The sequence below is a fragment of the Scophthalmus maximus genome, chromosome 15, assembly GCF_022379125.1.
Source record: "Scophthalmus maximus strain ysfricsl-2021 chromosome 15, ASM2237912v1, whole genome shotgun sequence".
Lineage (NCBI taxonomy): Eukaryota > Metazoa > Chordata > Actinopteri > Pleuronectiformes > Scophthalmidae > Scophthalmus > Scophthalmus maximus.
Window position 1 is genome coordinate 13,616,659 of NC_061529.1, and position 16,502 is coordinate 13,633,160.

At 46.4% G+C, this 16,502-nt stretch overlaps 1 protein-coding gene across 2 annotated transcripts in view; it reads left to right on the forward strand.

The window, feature by feature from the left end:
* The window catches only part of akt1 (v-akt murine thymoma viral oncogene homolog 1), a 30,508-nt gene that overhangs the window by 2,610 nt on the left and 11,396 nt on the right, over nt 1-16,502 (forward strand). Inside the window, exons 2-3 of one of the 2 annotated variants that reach the window (XM_035609811.2) lie at nt 2,552-2,737; nt 15,237-15,365. In XM_035609811.2, coding sequence (XP_035465704.2) covers nt 2,692-2,737; nt 15,237-15,365 — 175 coding nt within the window. In that variant the 5' untranslated portion in view covers nt 2,552-2,691. Of the gene's footprint in view, nt 1-2,551; nt 2,738-8,572; nt 8,706-15,236; nt 15,366-16,502 lie in introns of those variants that run through there. The other variant, XM_035609810.2, reaches the window with a different exon arrangement.

A 16,502-nucleotide genomic window follows, 5' to 3' on the forward strand; every position in this document is an offset into this window, starting at 1 on the left:
ATATCTTGTAATCGCTTAAAATATTTCAGGGTAAAGTTTTTACCTTTTTTGTAACCGTAACCCAGCTGCTGATGTAGTTGTTTATTCAAGTGCCAGCAGAAAGTAGAGCAAAAACAGTCTTGTATCTATCGATCTGTGATGAAGGAAGTGTGAGGATGTTGACCTGATTTTCCGCTTCCTGCCATAAACCCAATGGGACCGTCTTCTCGGGGCCCTATGACGGGCCCAGTGTGTGGCATCCTTGCTGCATGACACTGATTTGCATTGAATGGGGCAGCCCCTGGAGCTGGAGCCAGAAGGATGAATGATTGAAAGCTGCACTGACAGCAGGGCAGGCAGTCAGGCAGGCGGACAGGCAGGCGGTGGCCCAGAGGCCTGAGGACCATGTGACCCGCTGTCAGGGTACTGGGTTCATTCAGTGGCTGCTGGCTGCAGCACTGGCAGCAGCCCAGCTTTTCCACACAGGCCGCAGTAGCAACAGGTCGCTCCCATTAAAACAGCAGCGCTCTGTTGTGGCTCCAGAGCCGCTCCTGTGCATGTGTTGCTTTTTTGGCTGTGGTGTGCGCGCGCTTAGGTTTGTTTGTGTGATGTATCCCAATGTGTATATTATGCGTGCGTGCCTGTGTCGCAGAGTACACACCAAGATGCTGAACGGATCCAATGGTTTGTGTGATCCAGAGTTTGAATTGCACTCAGTGTGCTTTTTCACATCCCTCACTCCCAGGATCCTTCCAACATCCACTGTGTGACACAAGCACCACAACCCCAGTGCAATAAACAAAAACACAGAGCGAAAATAAACCCCTGCTTTCATAAACTCACTTCTGCTCTTTGATGGGAACGAGCGTAAAGGCGGCAGACACCACCGCTGATCAGACTTTCACAGACAGATGTACTCGAGCCTGGAGCTGTACTGATATGACTCGTATTCTGTCAATAGTCACATCCACTTCCTGTTGTTGTCCCCACCAGTACGGTGGATGGGGGTCACTCGAACAGAGCTCGCTTTTGATGACTCTACTCTGACGGAGCAGCAGCAGGCAAATTGATTTCAGTCAATGGCCAGAGATTGCCTGGTGCAGTATGTGACATTTGTGTGAACAAGCGTGGCGATTGATCATTCTTTTGCTTCCCTCCTGCACTCAAAGCTGTATTTATATCACAAAAAAAGTACTGAATTAATGAAAAGGTCGACTGTTTTGGTTATGATAGCCTGCAGGTTTTTAGTATGTGCTGCTGCTGATGGAATTCAGCCCCGTTTGGTCTATCAGATGACTGTCAGTCCAGACTTTATCCCGTCTTGTATCATGCACTTTGACATGAGTTTGAGCAGGTAAGACAATTTGCTGTAGTTCAATCTTTTACCCGGTATTAGCTGTTAAGCTTTGACGCATTTACGGTCTAAATGTGATTGCAGCTTTTTCATGTCTGTAGTTTATGTGAGACGAGGAGCCCAAGTGGTTGTTCTGGACAAATATTGCTGTACCACTTCCACCACAGGTCAGGTGTGAATAAAAGCAGCAACAGTCACAGATGCGAAGAGAACGCGCACAGTAAACTATGCGCTTTCTCTCCACAAAAAAAAATTCACAAAAGTCCAACATTAAGGCCCATGTAGTTGCTCTCGTGGAGCTCTTCATCCTATTATATGGTCTTCATCAGCAGATGCAATTTACCTGTTTGTTGTTGAATTGTGGAAAAAGGAAAAATCAGGTGAATATTGTAATTTTACAGCCAGCTCTTCTGGAGGTTTTGATTCGGATTAGATCGTCACTCAGGCCTGCAGTAGCACAACACGAAACCACTCTAAAATTTATTTCACAATACATGAATCCTTATATGCACAGGGAAATTAAAATACTTTTATTGATTGTTTGTTTTAAATGGCTCTTAAATGAGATGATCATAAATGTAGACTATAGGGAAGTTAATAATTAATGTCAACATATTTTGGCTTGGCAAAGGAAGTCTCGAGTGGTGCTCTGATCAGAACTGAGCGATTGGGAAGTCATTTTGTTTTCAGTCCCTTTACGTCTGTCCAGTCTCGTTCAACATATCTCGCACGCACGCACGCACACACACACAGTTGATGGAAATATGGAGGGCTGTGACTGTGCAACTGCAACATAACTTTTAAAATCCATCATTTACATTCTGTGTGAGAATGATTAAATTAAACCATTCTCTAACTCACGGCTGTTTTTCGTCATGAGTTGGGGGGAAAAAAATCTCCATCTATCAGGAATGGTTGTGTTGTGTGCCTACCGCCTGGAATTTTCCAATACGGGAAAACTTTATTATAAAAAGCCAAAAACCACGGCCCTACACAGATATTTGAACCTTGCATGGGTGCAGGTTCCACATGTGAGAGGGGCCGCAATGTGGTTTTTAGCATAGACTGTGCTAACTGGGCCATAGAGCAAAAAGATCCTCTCGATTCCACGTCTCTCCACCACTTTGTTGACCCGAGGGTTAATATTCAGACAAGTGGAAGAAAAAAAATCTTTTACCTCAATACAGGGCTAATTTTTACACCCTCTTCAACTAATAGGTAACCACCATTGAGAAGGCGGCCGCAGACCCCAGGACCACGTCTCCAGGTTCCTGCGCAGGGCTTTGTGAAGGAAACTTGGGAAACAAAGCCGTGTCTCTTCCTGTGGGAAACCTGGATCCTCAACCCTGCCCTCCAACATGACCAATGTGGTGATCGTCAAGGAGGGATGGCTTCATAAAAGAGGTAAGCTGATGGATAAAGCTTTTGTGATCAAATTTGACCTCATATCTGCTGTAAACAGTCTTTCTTTGTTTTGAACACAACTGCACCTGAACCTTTGCTGTGCTTGAACCTAAGATAATTGCGCATCATTTTCTCCTCGGTATCTATTGTTTACAATACGACCAAGATGTAATAGTCATCACCTCATGCACTGTGGAAACCCCGACTGTGAAAACTTGTGAGCTGACCATGCCAGCACAGATCGACAGAACACAAAATATGCAAAGACCCTAAAATATGTTAATTATGTAAAAATGTATAAATCCCTTGTCGATCCCTGTCCGAGAAATGTATTTAAACTGCAAACTAGCTTTACTTGATTCATGCATTCAGCACATGCATGTACGTTTCTCTCTGCTGTGTTAATTGGAGGACAGTATAATGATTTTCATTTTTTAGACTAATTGTTCAAATATCCACATTACCTTCATTCCTGAGGTACTTGGATGAGCAATCGTTTTCTGCAGAACACTAATGACAGTTTGCTAAAGTAAAACTAAAAGCTGCAGAAAATGCCTGAGCCCAATGGCGTTCTGTGTGTTCTAGGTGATTGATTGCCAGGTGAAGCTATTTCAACAGGCATAGATGTAAATGTAAAGAGCCGTCCAGCTGCAGGGTCCCCAGCGGGCCCCAATCATCTGCTCTGACAGTGCTGTGTGCCGTGGTGTGGCTCTGTGTTCGGCGTGAGTCCTGTTGTTTGGACGAAGAGGCATTCCTCACATACCTGCTGGCTTTGAGCAGCTTTATGTGTTCATACTGACTCTGCCTTCAAACTACGGTTGCCTCACGGAGCCCACTCCACCGCCGCCGCCACCAGGGGCAAAATAGGATACGGAATTTTCTCCAAAACCACGAAGGCGCCCAGGCCCAGAGCCAGAGAACCAGACTTTTACTGGAAGAGGGGAAACCAAGACTCTGACTCGGGGGATAAGGTGATGGGAGCAGGTCACCAGGAGAGTTCCTGGGACTCTAGGGGGAACAGAGGGCTGCTGTGGTGTGTTAGCCCCCCCTCCTCAAGGCCTGGGCTAAGAGCACAACAGGCTGCTGTTTTAGGAAAGGTTCAGCCTGGTTCGACTCACTCGGTTCTAGGCAGACACGCCCTGGTCATTCCAGGGAGTGTACGGATAAAACATTGGGTTGCCAGTTGTGTCTTATCGGGAAAAGTTCTATTTAGTATTGACCAATGATGCAAAGGTAGAAGGTTGTTTGTGAGTTTTATCTAATCCACACATCTGTGTTTCTGACAACGCATAGCACCAGAAAACCAAAATCATGTTATGAATTAGATCTGTGTCGTGGGCCAGAAGCAAACTGTTTTCTTGTTTAATTCACTTAGATCAGGAAGAGGAACATCCTTCCTTTGGAAGAGCATATGCAAAATCACATTTGTTTGGCACGGCTGTCAAATGTTTCGGCTGAAATGTCAATCAATCCGAGTCAGAACATTTGTATACTCACACTGTTATCTTCCACGCCTTCAGCGGAACTGATAAGAGCGGGGGGTTTTGATAGAAAACCCTAGTGTAAAATATAACTACAACATTGGTCAAATAGTTAGTTAGAAAAACAAACACACACACACACACACACACACACACACACACACACACACACACACACACACACACACACACACAAGCACTGCTAGCAATGATACCCTTCTAGATGTGACACACACACACACACACACGCACTAAACAAACAACCCTTCAGGAATAGTGAGTTGGCATGCTGTCGCAGCCCAGCAGCTGTGCCCTGTGAAATGTCACCCAGAGCCGCGGTGTTTTGATTGGAGGGCGTCCGCCTGCCTCCTTGACAGGAAGGCTTTTAGTGTCGCGTCACTGTCACGCAGTCTTTGCCCCAGAGTCACTGCACAGAAGGTGAACCTGCAGTAGCCCTGTCTCGGTGTCCATCACCTCCGCCAGGCAGCCCCCACTCAACTCTCAACTACTATCATCCCATGTTGCACCTTGTGCTCTGTGTGTGTGTGTGTGTGCGCTCCGTGTGTGTTCTCCGTGTGTGTGTGTGCTCCGTGTGTGTGTGGCGCAGTGGCGCCACCCAAGTGACTCACATCACCATGTGGGCGTGATAATAAATGGCTTATACCACTTCCAAGTGTGTTCAGCAGGCTCATTACTCCCATGTGTGCACTCAAAACACTAATCTAACATTTTAAAAAGGTGTGTGTGTGTGTGTGTGTGTGTGTGTGTGTGTGTGTGTGTGTGTGTGTGTGTGTGTGTGTGTGTGTGTGTGTGTGTGTGTGTGTGTGTGTGTGTGTGTGTGTGTGTGTGTGTGTGTGTGTGTGTGTGTGTGTGTGTGTGTGTGTGTGTGTGTGTGTGTGTGTGTGTGTGCGTGCGCGCACGCTCCATGGAGATGGTTGAGCACCAAACCATGACTTGACAAAAGCAGGTGCACAGTTGTTTCCTCGTCCTCTAGTGATGCCGCCGTTTAATGTTGGCTGGTTTCACGGCGAGCTATAGTCACAGGCACAGAGCTCTGCAGCTTAAGCGGAACACATCCATGACTGACACACACACGCACACACACACATTCACTTTTTGATTCCTGTCTGATGAATCATGGAGACTCATGAAAGATTCTGGAGCAAGCATTGTGCCTCCACAGTAGAGCTAATCTGTCATTAGAGCTGCAGATTCTTGGCCTCCAAGTGCTCCGTACATTTGTTCCAGACAGACTGCACTCAGTGAAATGATCTCATCCTGAAGGACACACCTTGATATTTTCTCCTTAAGCCTTGTGCTGCAGTAATGTGTCTGGCCCGTGGACTCCGTCTGGGATGTGTTGTTGTGACGGTTATCTTGGTTATCTGTTTTTTGGAAGGACAGTTTTGGAATGCAAGACAAAGCAGCTGAGTAGGGCGGGGGGTCGCGTGTATATGTTTGTGTGATGATGCATATGTAAATGTGTGATTGTACGGACAGTGCAAAGGCATATTTATTCAGGACGTCACCCAGTGCCCTTACGCACAGATCACTCCGCAAGTGCCCTGCATAAACACTGTAACTGGGCTGTTACTATCACAACCGGTTGTTATACATTCCCAAATGATACTTCCCTTTTTGATCCCTCACAGTGCACCCACACACTTTGAATGTGCCTACGGCCTCTAGTGGCCGCAGAGACCGAGGAGCATGTTATTTCTTTCTGCAAGTGTGTTTTTCCAAAAGTTTTCCATCAAAGCCAGAGCATCATCAGACATCAAAGAGGCAGATTGTGGGTTCCCTAGTTTCCAGGGAAGCGCTGCGGCCAAGAACCCAGTGAAGCTCGACAGAACAGCGCTCGCTTGTCCTCCCCTCTTCCCTGGCCCTTGTTTGTTTGACTCATTTGCTCCCTGACAAGTATAAAGAGCCGGCCCCCTCGTTAGGCTAACGAAGGCCACAACAACTGTTGGATTTGGGTAGCACGCTCAGCTGGCTGTGTCTCATGAGAGGGAGGGGTGCGGTGGTGAGAGAGGGGGGGAAGCGGAGAGCACACCAGTAGAGATAATGTGAGGGAAAGATAAAGTGGGGGTGTGGGGGGCAGACAGAGAGCGACAGAAGTTGAGCAGCGACTTTTGTGATATTCCCAGAACATTGCTCAGTGACCCAGTTGGCCTCAGCAGATCGGATGGATGCTGTGTGCGACGTGCAACACAGACCCTCTCGTGGTTTGGTTCGGAGCGCATGAGCTGATTCGCTCCTTCGTCGGTCATGCGACACATGTGCTGCTGCTCCTCCAAGCAAGACCCTGTTGGTGGTCCAGCACATGAGACAGAGCGGGAAAACACGAGAGTTGGGAAGGAGGGGAGGGGTTTCGTGCATGGGTGTAAAACTCCAGACACAGTATTCAAGGTGGTTTAAACTTATAATTTTCATTTTTTTTATATTTATGCCATGTGCATCTAGGTGAACAGGCCTCCAACAACTCGGCCAGCATTTTCCACGTTTGTTTTAGTTATCTCTGTAAAGGGAATATGATGTAGATCCACCTGATTAAAAATGTCTCATGATGCTGCGACGCTGCTTGTCTCCGGACCTCAGCACTTTGACCTGCTGCCAGCTCCACTGTTGGGCTCGCCCCGGCACCTACACATCTCATCATTATGGCTGTCATGGCACACACATACACACACCGCTGTTACACACAAACACACATTCGCATACGCACAACTATTATATACTGTCTAAGTCTAAGAGCAACAGATCTAAATATATATATAATATACAGTGAACACTGGCCAACATGTCCATTAATGTCAAAGCTTAATTTCAAAGGGATCAGGTAGAGAGGTGTGTTAGGATTCAATAACCGTTTTCATCAAAATAAAGGGTGGAAAACGATCAGAGAAACTTAAGTGAGAGATAAAAGGGATGTTTGTTGAGGAGGAAACAGTAACTTACTGAAATATATATCAGTGATGACTGAAAATTTAACAGTTTGACTGAAATTAATAGATGAAGTATGTTTTACTTTCTGTTGACTTTTTGCAGAAAACTTAGAGTTTACCAAATTTGGTGGTAAAATTAGGTAAAAAGTGCAAGTGCCAGACAGATGTGGGAGTGGAGCCCCTGTAGGCAGCGTCCAGCAGCAGAGGGTGTCACACCGGGACGCCGGTGCTCTGGCTGGGTGTCTGGCCGTCAGCGCAGACCCCCTGCTCTTGGTAATGGGAAGCAGTCTTCCTGTTAAATGTGGTGGAGAGAAGTAAATTACTGGGGTGCAGCTGTCTGTACGCAGGCTGGCTGGCAGCGTTGGGGGGGGACCAGGAGGCCGAGGGAGGTGGCACCTTCACCGCTCGCCTCCTCTCACGGCAAGCCCGCTGTGTGCTTACTTTGCTGTGCAGAGTCCGCCTGTTCGCCACAACTGTGGTGCTCGGCAACGCTCTCAGATTCACTTACTCTCTCTGATTTTTTTTCCGTCTCTGTAGTTTCCTCGTCGTCTTCATCTCTGTCCTTCCTCTCTTCCATTCTTCCTCCCACATTCTTCCTCTCCTCCTTGTCCCCATTAATTCCCCTCTTCCCTCTTCGCCTGTCCCCCACCAGCTCACGCTCGCTCTCCCCAACCTCCCCCCACTTCCAGCGCACGCTCCCCACCCACCACCCTGTTGCTAGGATAATGACCCTGCTGACAACTCAAACCCATGGCGGAAGCGGCTATGGACCAGCAGAAAAAAAAGCTCCCAGTCTCCGCCATCAATCACATCACTGGCTCCTCTCGCCAGTTTAGGGAGGGTAGGGGAGACGGAGATGAAAGGGATGCTCAGCTGTCTGCAGAGTAGTTGACTGTATGTTCAGATATCTGATATATTCTCCACACCAGATTACTCTGGTACTCAACATTTTTATTTAAAGGCCATATAGAAAGTTCTCCAAATGTTTAACAGCTTGAGAGAAGCGCCCTCTACAAAACACCAGGATCCGCTGGAGTTTATTCTTTGATTGTTCGAGGGTGTTAGATCCTACATTGGTCATTGAGAGTTCATTGGCACTAATTTGCTCTAAATAATGTGTGTTTATTTGTTTGCCATGCAGTAACCCAGTTAACTAATCCATGGACTGCTTGTTTACCCAGGGAGAGGGGGCAAATCTCAGCCCTAGTGTGGCAGGGGGGAACTTCCCACAGTGTCTCTATGGTAATCAGCAGGTGTCACTCACCACGGAGAAGAAGTGAGGGCTTTCTTATGAGCGTGAGAAAGAGGGGCAGCCTCCATCGTGCCCCCCCATCCCCCTTGCTTTTTTTTTTTTTTTCCTGTTGGTGTAGGGGCAACTACCGCAGTGACAGAGAAAGAGCGAGGGATAAGGGCAGGAGACAGAGAGGGCTACATTGGAGGCCAGGGTGGCCCTTCCCCGCAACCTGTTGATGCTGCTGCCAAAGCCCTGGCAATGTCGTTCCCCATCCAGCTGCATGGAAGAGAGAGGGGCCAACAAAGGAGGTTTGGAGAGGAGGAGGAGGAGGGGTGTTGGGAAGACATAAAGACAAAGGGGAGGGGGGGATGAAGGAACCCAAAGTCCTGAACAGTTTAGGATGGCATGTGAGCCTGATGCAGCCTTATATGGTCACAGCGAGAAGGGGCAAACGGGTAGATGGGTGCCCAGGCAGCACGGGAAGCCCGGCTCAGAGCTCTGTAGCTCCGGCTCGGTGATGGTGTGGTGCGGGGGTTTGTGGTTGCTGGGGCTCAGTGGTGACCCCTGCATCAGGGAGCCCCCTCTCCTTTGGAGCAGGCAGACTGCTGCTCATTGAGATGCAGGGCACAGGGTGGCAGGCCACAGCTGCAGCCTACAGGCAGAGCGCGGCAGAAAAGGGCCGAAGGGATGGCGGGGGCGGCTGAGGAAAAACCAACAAAAGGCTCAGCCCCCCCTCTCCTCCTCCGCCTCCCTCGCTTTGGAGTTCAGATTCCCTAATCCTCAACCTCCGTCTCGCCCCCCCTCTTCTCATCCGATTCTCACCACTCTCACACACACACACACACACACACACACACACACACACACACTTGCACAGTTCATGCAGTTACCACTGGCTCCCTTCCTCTCATCCCCAAGCTATGAATGGCCAGACAGGGACAAAACCCAACAGCAGCCCCCGCAGGAAGTCCAACCACTGGGTGTGGGCACTGAGAGACGCGTTTTGTCTGACCCTCTCACTGTGTGTGCATGTGTGTGTGTATTCATTCACCCCATGCAGTGTGAATGCGCACGTGTGTGTGTGTGTGTGTGTGTGTGTGTGTGTGTGTGTGTGTGTGTGTGGTAGATGACAATGTTGGGGTTCTCTGTTTTAAATTTTTTTTTTTTAAATATTATTAAAAGTCTTCAAAGTAGAAGATGACAGGATAAAACAAGAGGGGGGTGCAGTGCGACAGAGCTGTTGGTTTGTCAGGACACTGGCCTCCCTATTTGGGGGGGGGTTATGATGGATGCTGTATGATGTGTGTTATTAAAAGCCAACAAGCTACAGCAGCTGGGACCTCAACATTCCTGTCGTTGTCACATAGAGACAGAAGGGACAGGACGCTCCTCGGAAACAGCCACTAACCTCTCTCATTCTTCTTTCTCTCGCTCCTTAATGTCTAAAGCCTTCCACATTTTTTTCCCCCACTTTTGTTTATTGAGCCTTCCTCGCTGCCCTCACTGCTAAAGCCTCTTAAACTGAGTTGACTTGCAAATGGCTTCAGTGTGAAAAGGAGAAAAAAATGGACATTGTAATGTTTTTCTCACTATTTTCTCAAGGATCGTGTAAAAACTTTTTAGGTTTGTAAGGGTTAACACAATCAGACCAGCATCTGAAATAGAATGATTTACTTTGTAATTAAGTTAAAACATTTTTAAAGATGTCTCAATAATAAAAAACCTCTGTGGGGTTACCATTTCAGCTCTCAAACCAATATCTAAAATAAAAGGTGCTTATAATTTGTCACATCCACGAGCAAACAAGACGAGTGCTCCACTCTATACAGCTGTGGTTGAACCTGTTCTCTCGGCGTGTGTGTGCGTGTGTGCGTGTGTGCGCGTGTGTGTGTGTGTTTAGGGTATATAGGATGAGTTGGTGGCATGCTGGAGCTGTCCACGCGCAGGGCCGTGCAGCAGTTGGCAAATAAAGATGAATTCTGTTGTGTTTGGCAGTGGTTCTCCGTTCATTATTTTCCACTTTGCCCAGCGCGCATCCCAGACCTCAGCAGCTGCTTGTCATGTAAAGACACTCTATCAGGCCCTGACAGCTCCTCCCATACACACACATACACACACACACACACACTGTACGCATGGCTCATACACACTTCACTTGCGCTCACACCCCCCGTCTCGCAGTCCTACATATGTGGGGAACATATGTAGTGATCTGTCTCACTACCGCTCCACTCAGCACAACTCTTTGCACACTGCGTAGCTTTCTCATCCCCTCGAGTTCTCTCATCTCTCATCTGGTGTCAAATCAGTCTCCCCACCCTCCTTCACTCTAATTTGCTTGAGTTGAGTCACATGTGCGCCGTCTCCCTTTGCTTTTATTTAGAAAAGCGTTTGATTCAGGGACGCAGTTCATTTGGTGGATTTCGTGGAAGCAGAGTGAGTCTCTTGGCAGTGAGACCTGACACTTGAAGCAGGTTTTTTTTTCATCTTATCTAGGTTGTGGTCAGTCTGTCTGTTGGCGAGTTTCCTGTTTTGGAGAACGCGATGACATCAAAAGGGTTTAGTCTACGGGAACACAGTGTTGATGAACTGACTTAAAAGCAGAAGGCTCTCCTGTGTTGTTATGTGGCCCATTGTCCTTTGTCAGCAGTCTGCACTGTGTTTCTCACTGTACACAGGATGCATTAAGGGTCTCCTCCGCAAAGCACTGAAGTCCAGTCATAAGAAATATTAAAGCAACTCGAAAGACAGACATTTTTGACCAGTATTTAGTGATGAGATTTGGTCTTTTTTTGTTCTGCTGGTCTTTGTTAAAGCTGCTAAACACTCCCTGTGAATAGTTACCATAGTTATACATTCTGTGCTCTCATTCAATCTCCTGTTTGAGGCAACAATGACAAAAAGCTGTCAGTTTCACTTTCTCATCCTTTTCAGTGCTTATGAAAAGCCACAGTTTGGAAAGTAGAACAGAATAAATGTAGAAGAAGGGTAGACCGGTGTAAATGGGAAGCTGACAAGGGTCATCTTTGTTGCTTACTCTCTGAGGGTAGACTGTTTGTGTGCTGCGGAGTGGCCACACACACACATTCAGAGACAACCGGATATAGCTGCATCCACTGGTGTCATGTGACCAGTTTGTGGTCATGGATGAGGAAGTTGCAGTGTCCTCCTGTCTAGAAAGCGCACGTACTAGTTGAGAATGCAAGTAGCAGATGTGGAGCTGCATCTCTGTGGCTTTCGTTTGATGTGAGACGTGTGTGTCGGTGTCTGAAAAATGAGACTGAAAAACTGAAATGCTTTTTCAGGTCCTTGCAGTGACAGTATAACAGTATTCGTGTCCCAAATATCAGGACAGGTTTAAACCCAAGGTGTCGCGTTACTTCCTGAGCCCGTTCACTTCTCTCCGTATGAACCACCCCCAGTGACGGTACATACTGATCATCATGCCTTTCTATTTTGCAGTTACATTATTTAAGTATGAGAATGGTGAGCTGGCACCGTCATCTCCCATGCCCTCCGTTTTACAGAGGCTTGCCTCAGTGGGGGAAAATGTCCACCAATACAGCCACACATCACGCCATGCACTGCTGCGTCACAAATGACCACCCGTGCTAATTGTGATGGGTGCTGTGCGTCACTGGAGCTGGCAGGAGACGCTCACAGCCTTCCAGACTAGATGTTGATTTAATCTGTTTTACACACAAACATTTTCACACACACACTGTATTTACACACAAGCACATACATGCTTACGTATGAACACCTGTCTCTGGACATCAGGATCTACTTTAATGTATAAACGGTCCTTTTTTTGTCGTCTGGAAGTGATTTGCTGGATTCCTGTTGAAACCAAACCAAATCCTCACCACCGCTGAGACAAGCCTGTGCTCAGAGCCCCTCGTCTGGTGACATGGTGTCAGGTAGGGGGCTCATTATGCTGTCTCTGCATTGTGCACATACTGTCCTTAGTGTGTGCTGGCAGGGGGTATTGCTGGGGGATATGGGTCAGCCAAAACCTGACCACAGAGCCGGCACCAGCTGGGGCCCAGCTGAGGAGAACAAGGCTCAGGAGATTTATTTTTTTGGCTGCACTGAGAAAAAGATTTAGGCAACTTATGATTGTGTTGAACAGGCTCTTTAATTCCTACCTTACAGTCCTATGACTACATTTGCTCTTAAATTGAGCCTATTTTGTGCTTTTGCTTGTTTCGGTATTATGCTCACCCTGTCTGCAGGCTCAGTTTGGTTCTTTTGATGGCTTGTGATGCCTAACGACACGCATGTGGATTCTCTCGAGATCAGCGTGTGCGTGCGGCTGACTGATGTGGAAGTTGATTGGCGAGGCTTGTGGTTTAAAACGGACAAACAACCCATCACGATAATCATGTTACAGTGAAACTGGCACTAGGGAAATCCACCGACAGATACCTGCCGGTATGCATTTCAATTAGGACGACACATCCAGTTGTTGGGGAAGTAGCGAGGGTGTCAATCTCACGGCTGAGAAAGTTGAGGTACTTACTAAATGAGCTATGTTTGGTTGTGAAAAGTCTGCAGAAAAAGAAATGAAAAATCTCTTCCTGCCGCCATAATGACAAATGTAACAATGTACTGGACATCTGTGTACCGCGCTCTTGGAGAGATGTTCCCTCTATTGTAGCGATTGGTGCCAGCACCTTACCAGTCATGGTAAGTCACGTGGTTTTACACTATACAATGTTTGCTGGAAGGTGATGTACAAAGAGCCTGTTCGTCCTGCTGCATGTGGTCAAGTTTCACGGAACCAGCTTCTGAAAAAAGGGTCTGTTTCGTTTTCTTCTTGCCTTTTTTTTAATCTCGACTGAGAAAAGCCATATGGAGCATGTCCTATTAGAGTTTGCTGCTCGTGCCATCACTCTGAAAGAAGTGGAGAAAAGAAGCAGGGAGGGGAAGTTCATAATTTTGAGGCGTCAGAAGTGACAAATCGTGAAAAGTGACTTCCAGCCAATGTTCTAAGACTTAGCCATCCCTTTTAAAATGTTTCATAAGAACAGGCACTAATCAAAATAGACATGACTGCTTTCGCTCGGCTCCGTAACAGACTGATCTGTTATCCGTTTCATCAGTCATAAGCGAGCGTCTGAAGGAGGGCAACAGAAGCTGGTATTGACACCTCTCCCCCACAGACACAAACAGACACACCACACTTCTTGTGTTCGAGGAAATGGGGCAATTAAGGACAGCTTGCCACAGCTCTGCATGGGGCTAATATGCAGCTCCACGATTAAAAATAAATTACACTTTTCCTGTATAAATATTCAAGTCCCACTCCGCTGTGTGCCGCTGCCTTGTTATGGTACGTAAGCTATTTTCTCCCCCCGTCTGCACAACATCTGGCGCGACATTTCCTGAAGCATCACCAGAATAAATTGAGTTTCGTCTGCCGATGAGAGTTTCATTTGTGTGATGCTGGTGTGTCTAAGTGAATGGGACGGACATGCATGGCTTGAGGTTATGGGTTTTGTCCAGAAAAAACTGCACTCTTTGAAAGTTTTATTGGAAAATTCGACGTAAGGTTTTGGCAAACAAGGATGGTGGTGTTACAAAATGATTGATGGGAAAGAGATGGAGAAGTGTTTGCGGTTGATAAAACAATAAACTACGTTTAGAGTTATAGCATTTTTATTGTAAAGAAGAACTCAACAATTTGTATTAGAGCAGAAGTGGAAAAAAAGTTTTGTTGTGTCAGAGGGTGCTGAGGGAGGGAGTCAACATTGGTTTGGGCTGATGACTGGAAGTTTGAAAATTAAAAAAACCCCAATAATATTAATCCGTTTGTGTGGAATTAGATAAAGTGAATTTGCCAAACCTCTGCAGCCTGCTCCTTCTCTGGGCTTGCGGCTACATAAGCTGTTACAAGCATAACACACCCAAATATCAGACTGCACTGTCTGCTAGCGAGTTGGGTAACATAGGCAAGGAAGAAGAATGTGTGTAATAACATTTTTTAAAAACATTTCTGGTCCTGCTGCAGTGACCTTTTCACTGTCTGTCTTGAGCTCGACATTGTGATGTGACGCTGAATCATTGGAATACTCTTTTAAGAAGACAAAAATATTAACTGACACTGTTTTAAAGACTCAAGTTACCATTGTGGCCGCCAGCCCAATCTTGGTTTTTTTAACACCAGAAGAAACCACATATGGAGGAGTGGGGGCACTCTGCGCTATCTTCTATTTTACTCCAAATGGGACCATAATTGATCAAAAGAACACCATGCTGCATTGAAGAAGACTTGAAACTAGAGATTAACTCCTTAGACCTGACTTCTTTTTCTGTACGGTCTATTGTCTTAAGCAGAAATATACCTTTTTTTTAGCAGAGCCTTTCTTTCTTTCCCAGCAACATTCAGTAATTTGGATCTTAAATTTCAACTTACTGTTTCTAGGAAATAGTACGACAGGGTTTTTAACTGTAGAGATTACGTTGCAAGTGAGTGCCGGACAGGGCGCAGACTGGGTGAGAGAAAGGGTCCTGACTTGGACTAAAACAACCATTTGTCCTGCATCTGACCTACAGAGAGACAATGACAAGATGGTCATTTTAGGGAGCACCACTGAGCAGCATAGTAATTAGACGGCAGGAAATGAGTTGCAACTCTGGGAATTAACACCGAAAGTAATGGGACAACGCTGCTTTGCCATTAATCACGAAACCACAGTGTAAACAGAGTAGTTGTGCATTGTCAGCATTTTTCCAGAATGAAAGCATGTGTGGTCTCTCAATTTATTGTGTCACGAGTTGTTTAATTTTGTCCCCTTGTAACTCAGCGGCCCTTTCCAATCTCTTTCTCATATCAGGAGAATACATCAAGACCTGGAGGCCGAGGTATTTTCTCCTGAAGAGTGATGGTACATTCATTGGCTACAAAGAGCGGCCGCAAGATGTCGACCAGCTGGAAACACCCTTAAATAACTTCTCCGTAGCACGTGAGTATCTGCCACCACATTTCCCCCCCCCCCTTCTGTTTCTTGGCAGCCCATTTTAACCCTTGTTTTGTCCTGTTTTTACTTGCACTGTTGTTAACTGATCTTGATCCACTCTGAAAAAAGTCATAATTAACAGGAAAACAAAAGTCATGCCAAGTCTTTATGCGGTAACAGTATGAAAGCTTATCATCTCTATTAAAGTGACCGAGTATCCTTTATCGATGTACGTCTCTTTAAATGATTATGACACATTCAGTACCATTCAGAATCATCTCATCAACTCACATAGTGATGTTGATGAGATGATACTGAATGGTACTGAATGTGCATGCAAGATGTCTGCCTCCTCCCATTGACACACTGAGAGTCAGTCCTCCTCTCCGTATGTCTCTCCAAACAGAAAATAACGGCAACAGAAATGCCCACAGCAGCCCTGCCCACTCCATCTTCACATCAGAGAAAGTTGCTGTGATAAGCTGTGCAGATGACTGAGCACAGCAATTAGAGAGCATACTGTTTGTTTAACAAAATGTTTCCTCCCCGACACTCTTTTGAGTTATCGTGGTTATTAGCCGCCTGATTTCAAGTATTTATCTGGGTGGCGCTCCGAGGCTCTGTCTCCGTCAGCGGTGGCTCTGGGTTCTTGTCACCGCTGCGACCCCACCGCAGAGGACACACATGGCACGTCGCTGCTGACGGAGCTGCTGCAGCTGGATTACATATTCTCCCGGATGGAGCCATGTTGGATCTCAGTGGTGGTCCACTTCCCTGTCCTCCATCTATCAGACAGAGGCCATTTTGTGTCACGTTATGACATATTTGCTGACATGTTGCATTCGGGAACAGATGTTAATGCGAGAGAGGTGCAGATGGAAATCTCCGCTTTCTAGATACAGTTATTAGACTGTTGTGAGTAATTGTTTCGCGAAACTGCTTACAAGACAATTATTTGCTGAGAAAAAGTGCGAAGATGAAAGAAAATTGATTTTAAAAGATTATAAATCTATGAGAATAAGCAAAACTTCAGATTCAGTCATTTGTGAAAAGTGGGCTTTCAGTTATTTGTAGGCATCGCAAGTTTACACATTTTGTTTGGATATGATGATCAATATGATAAAAAAAATTGTGACTTAGATT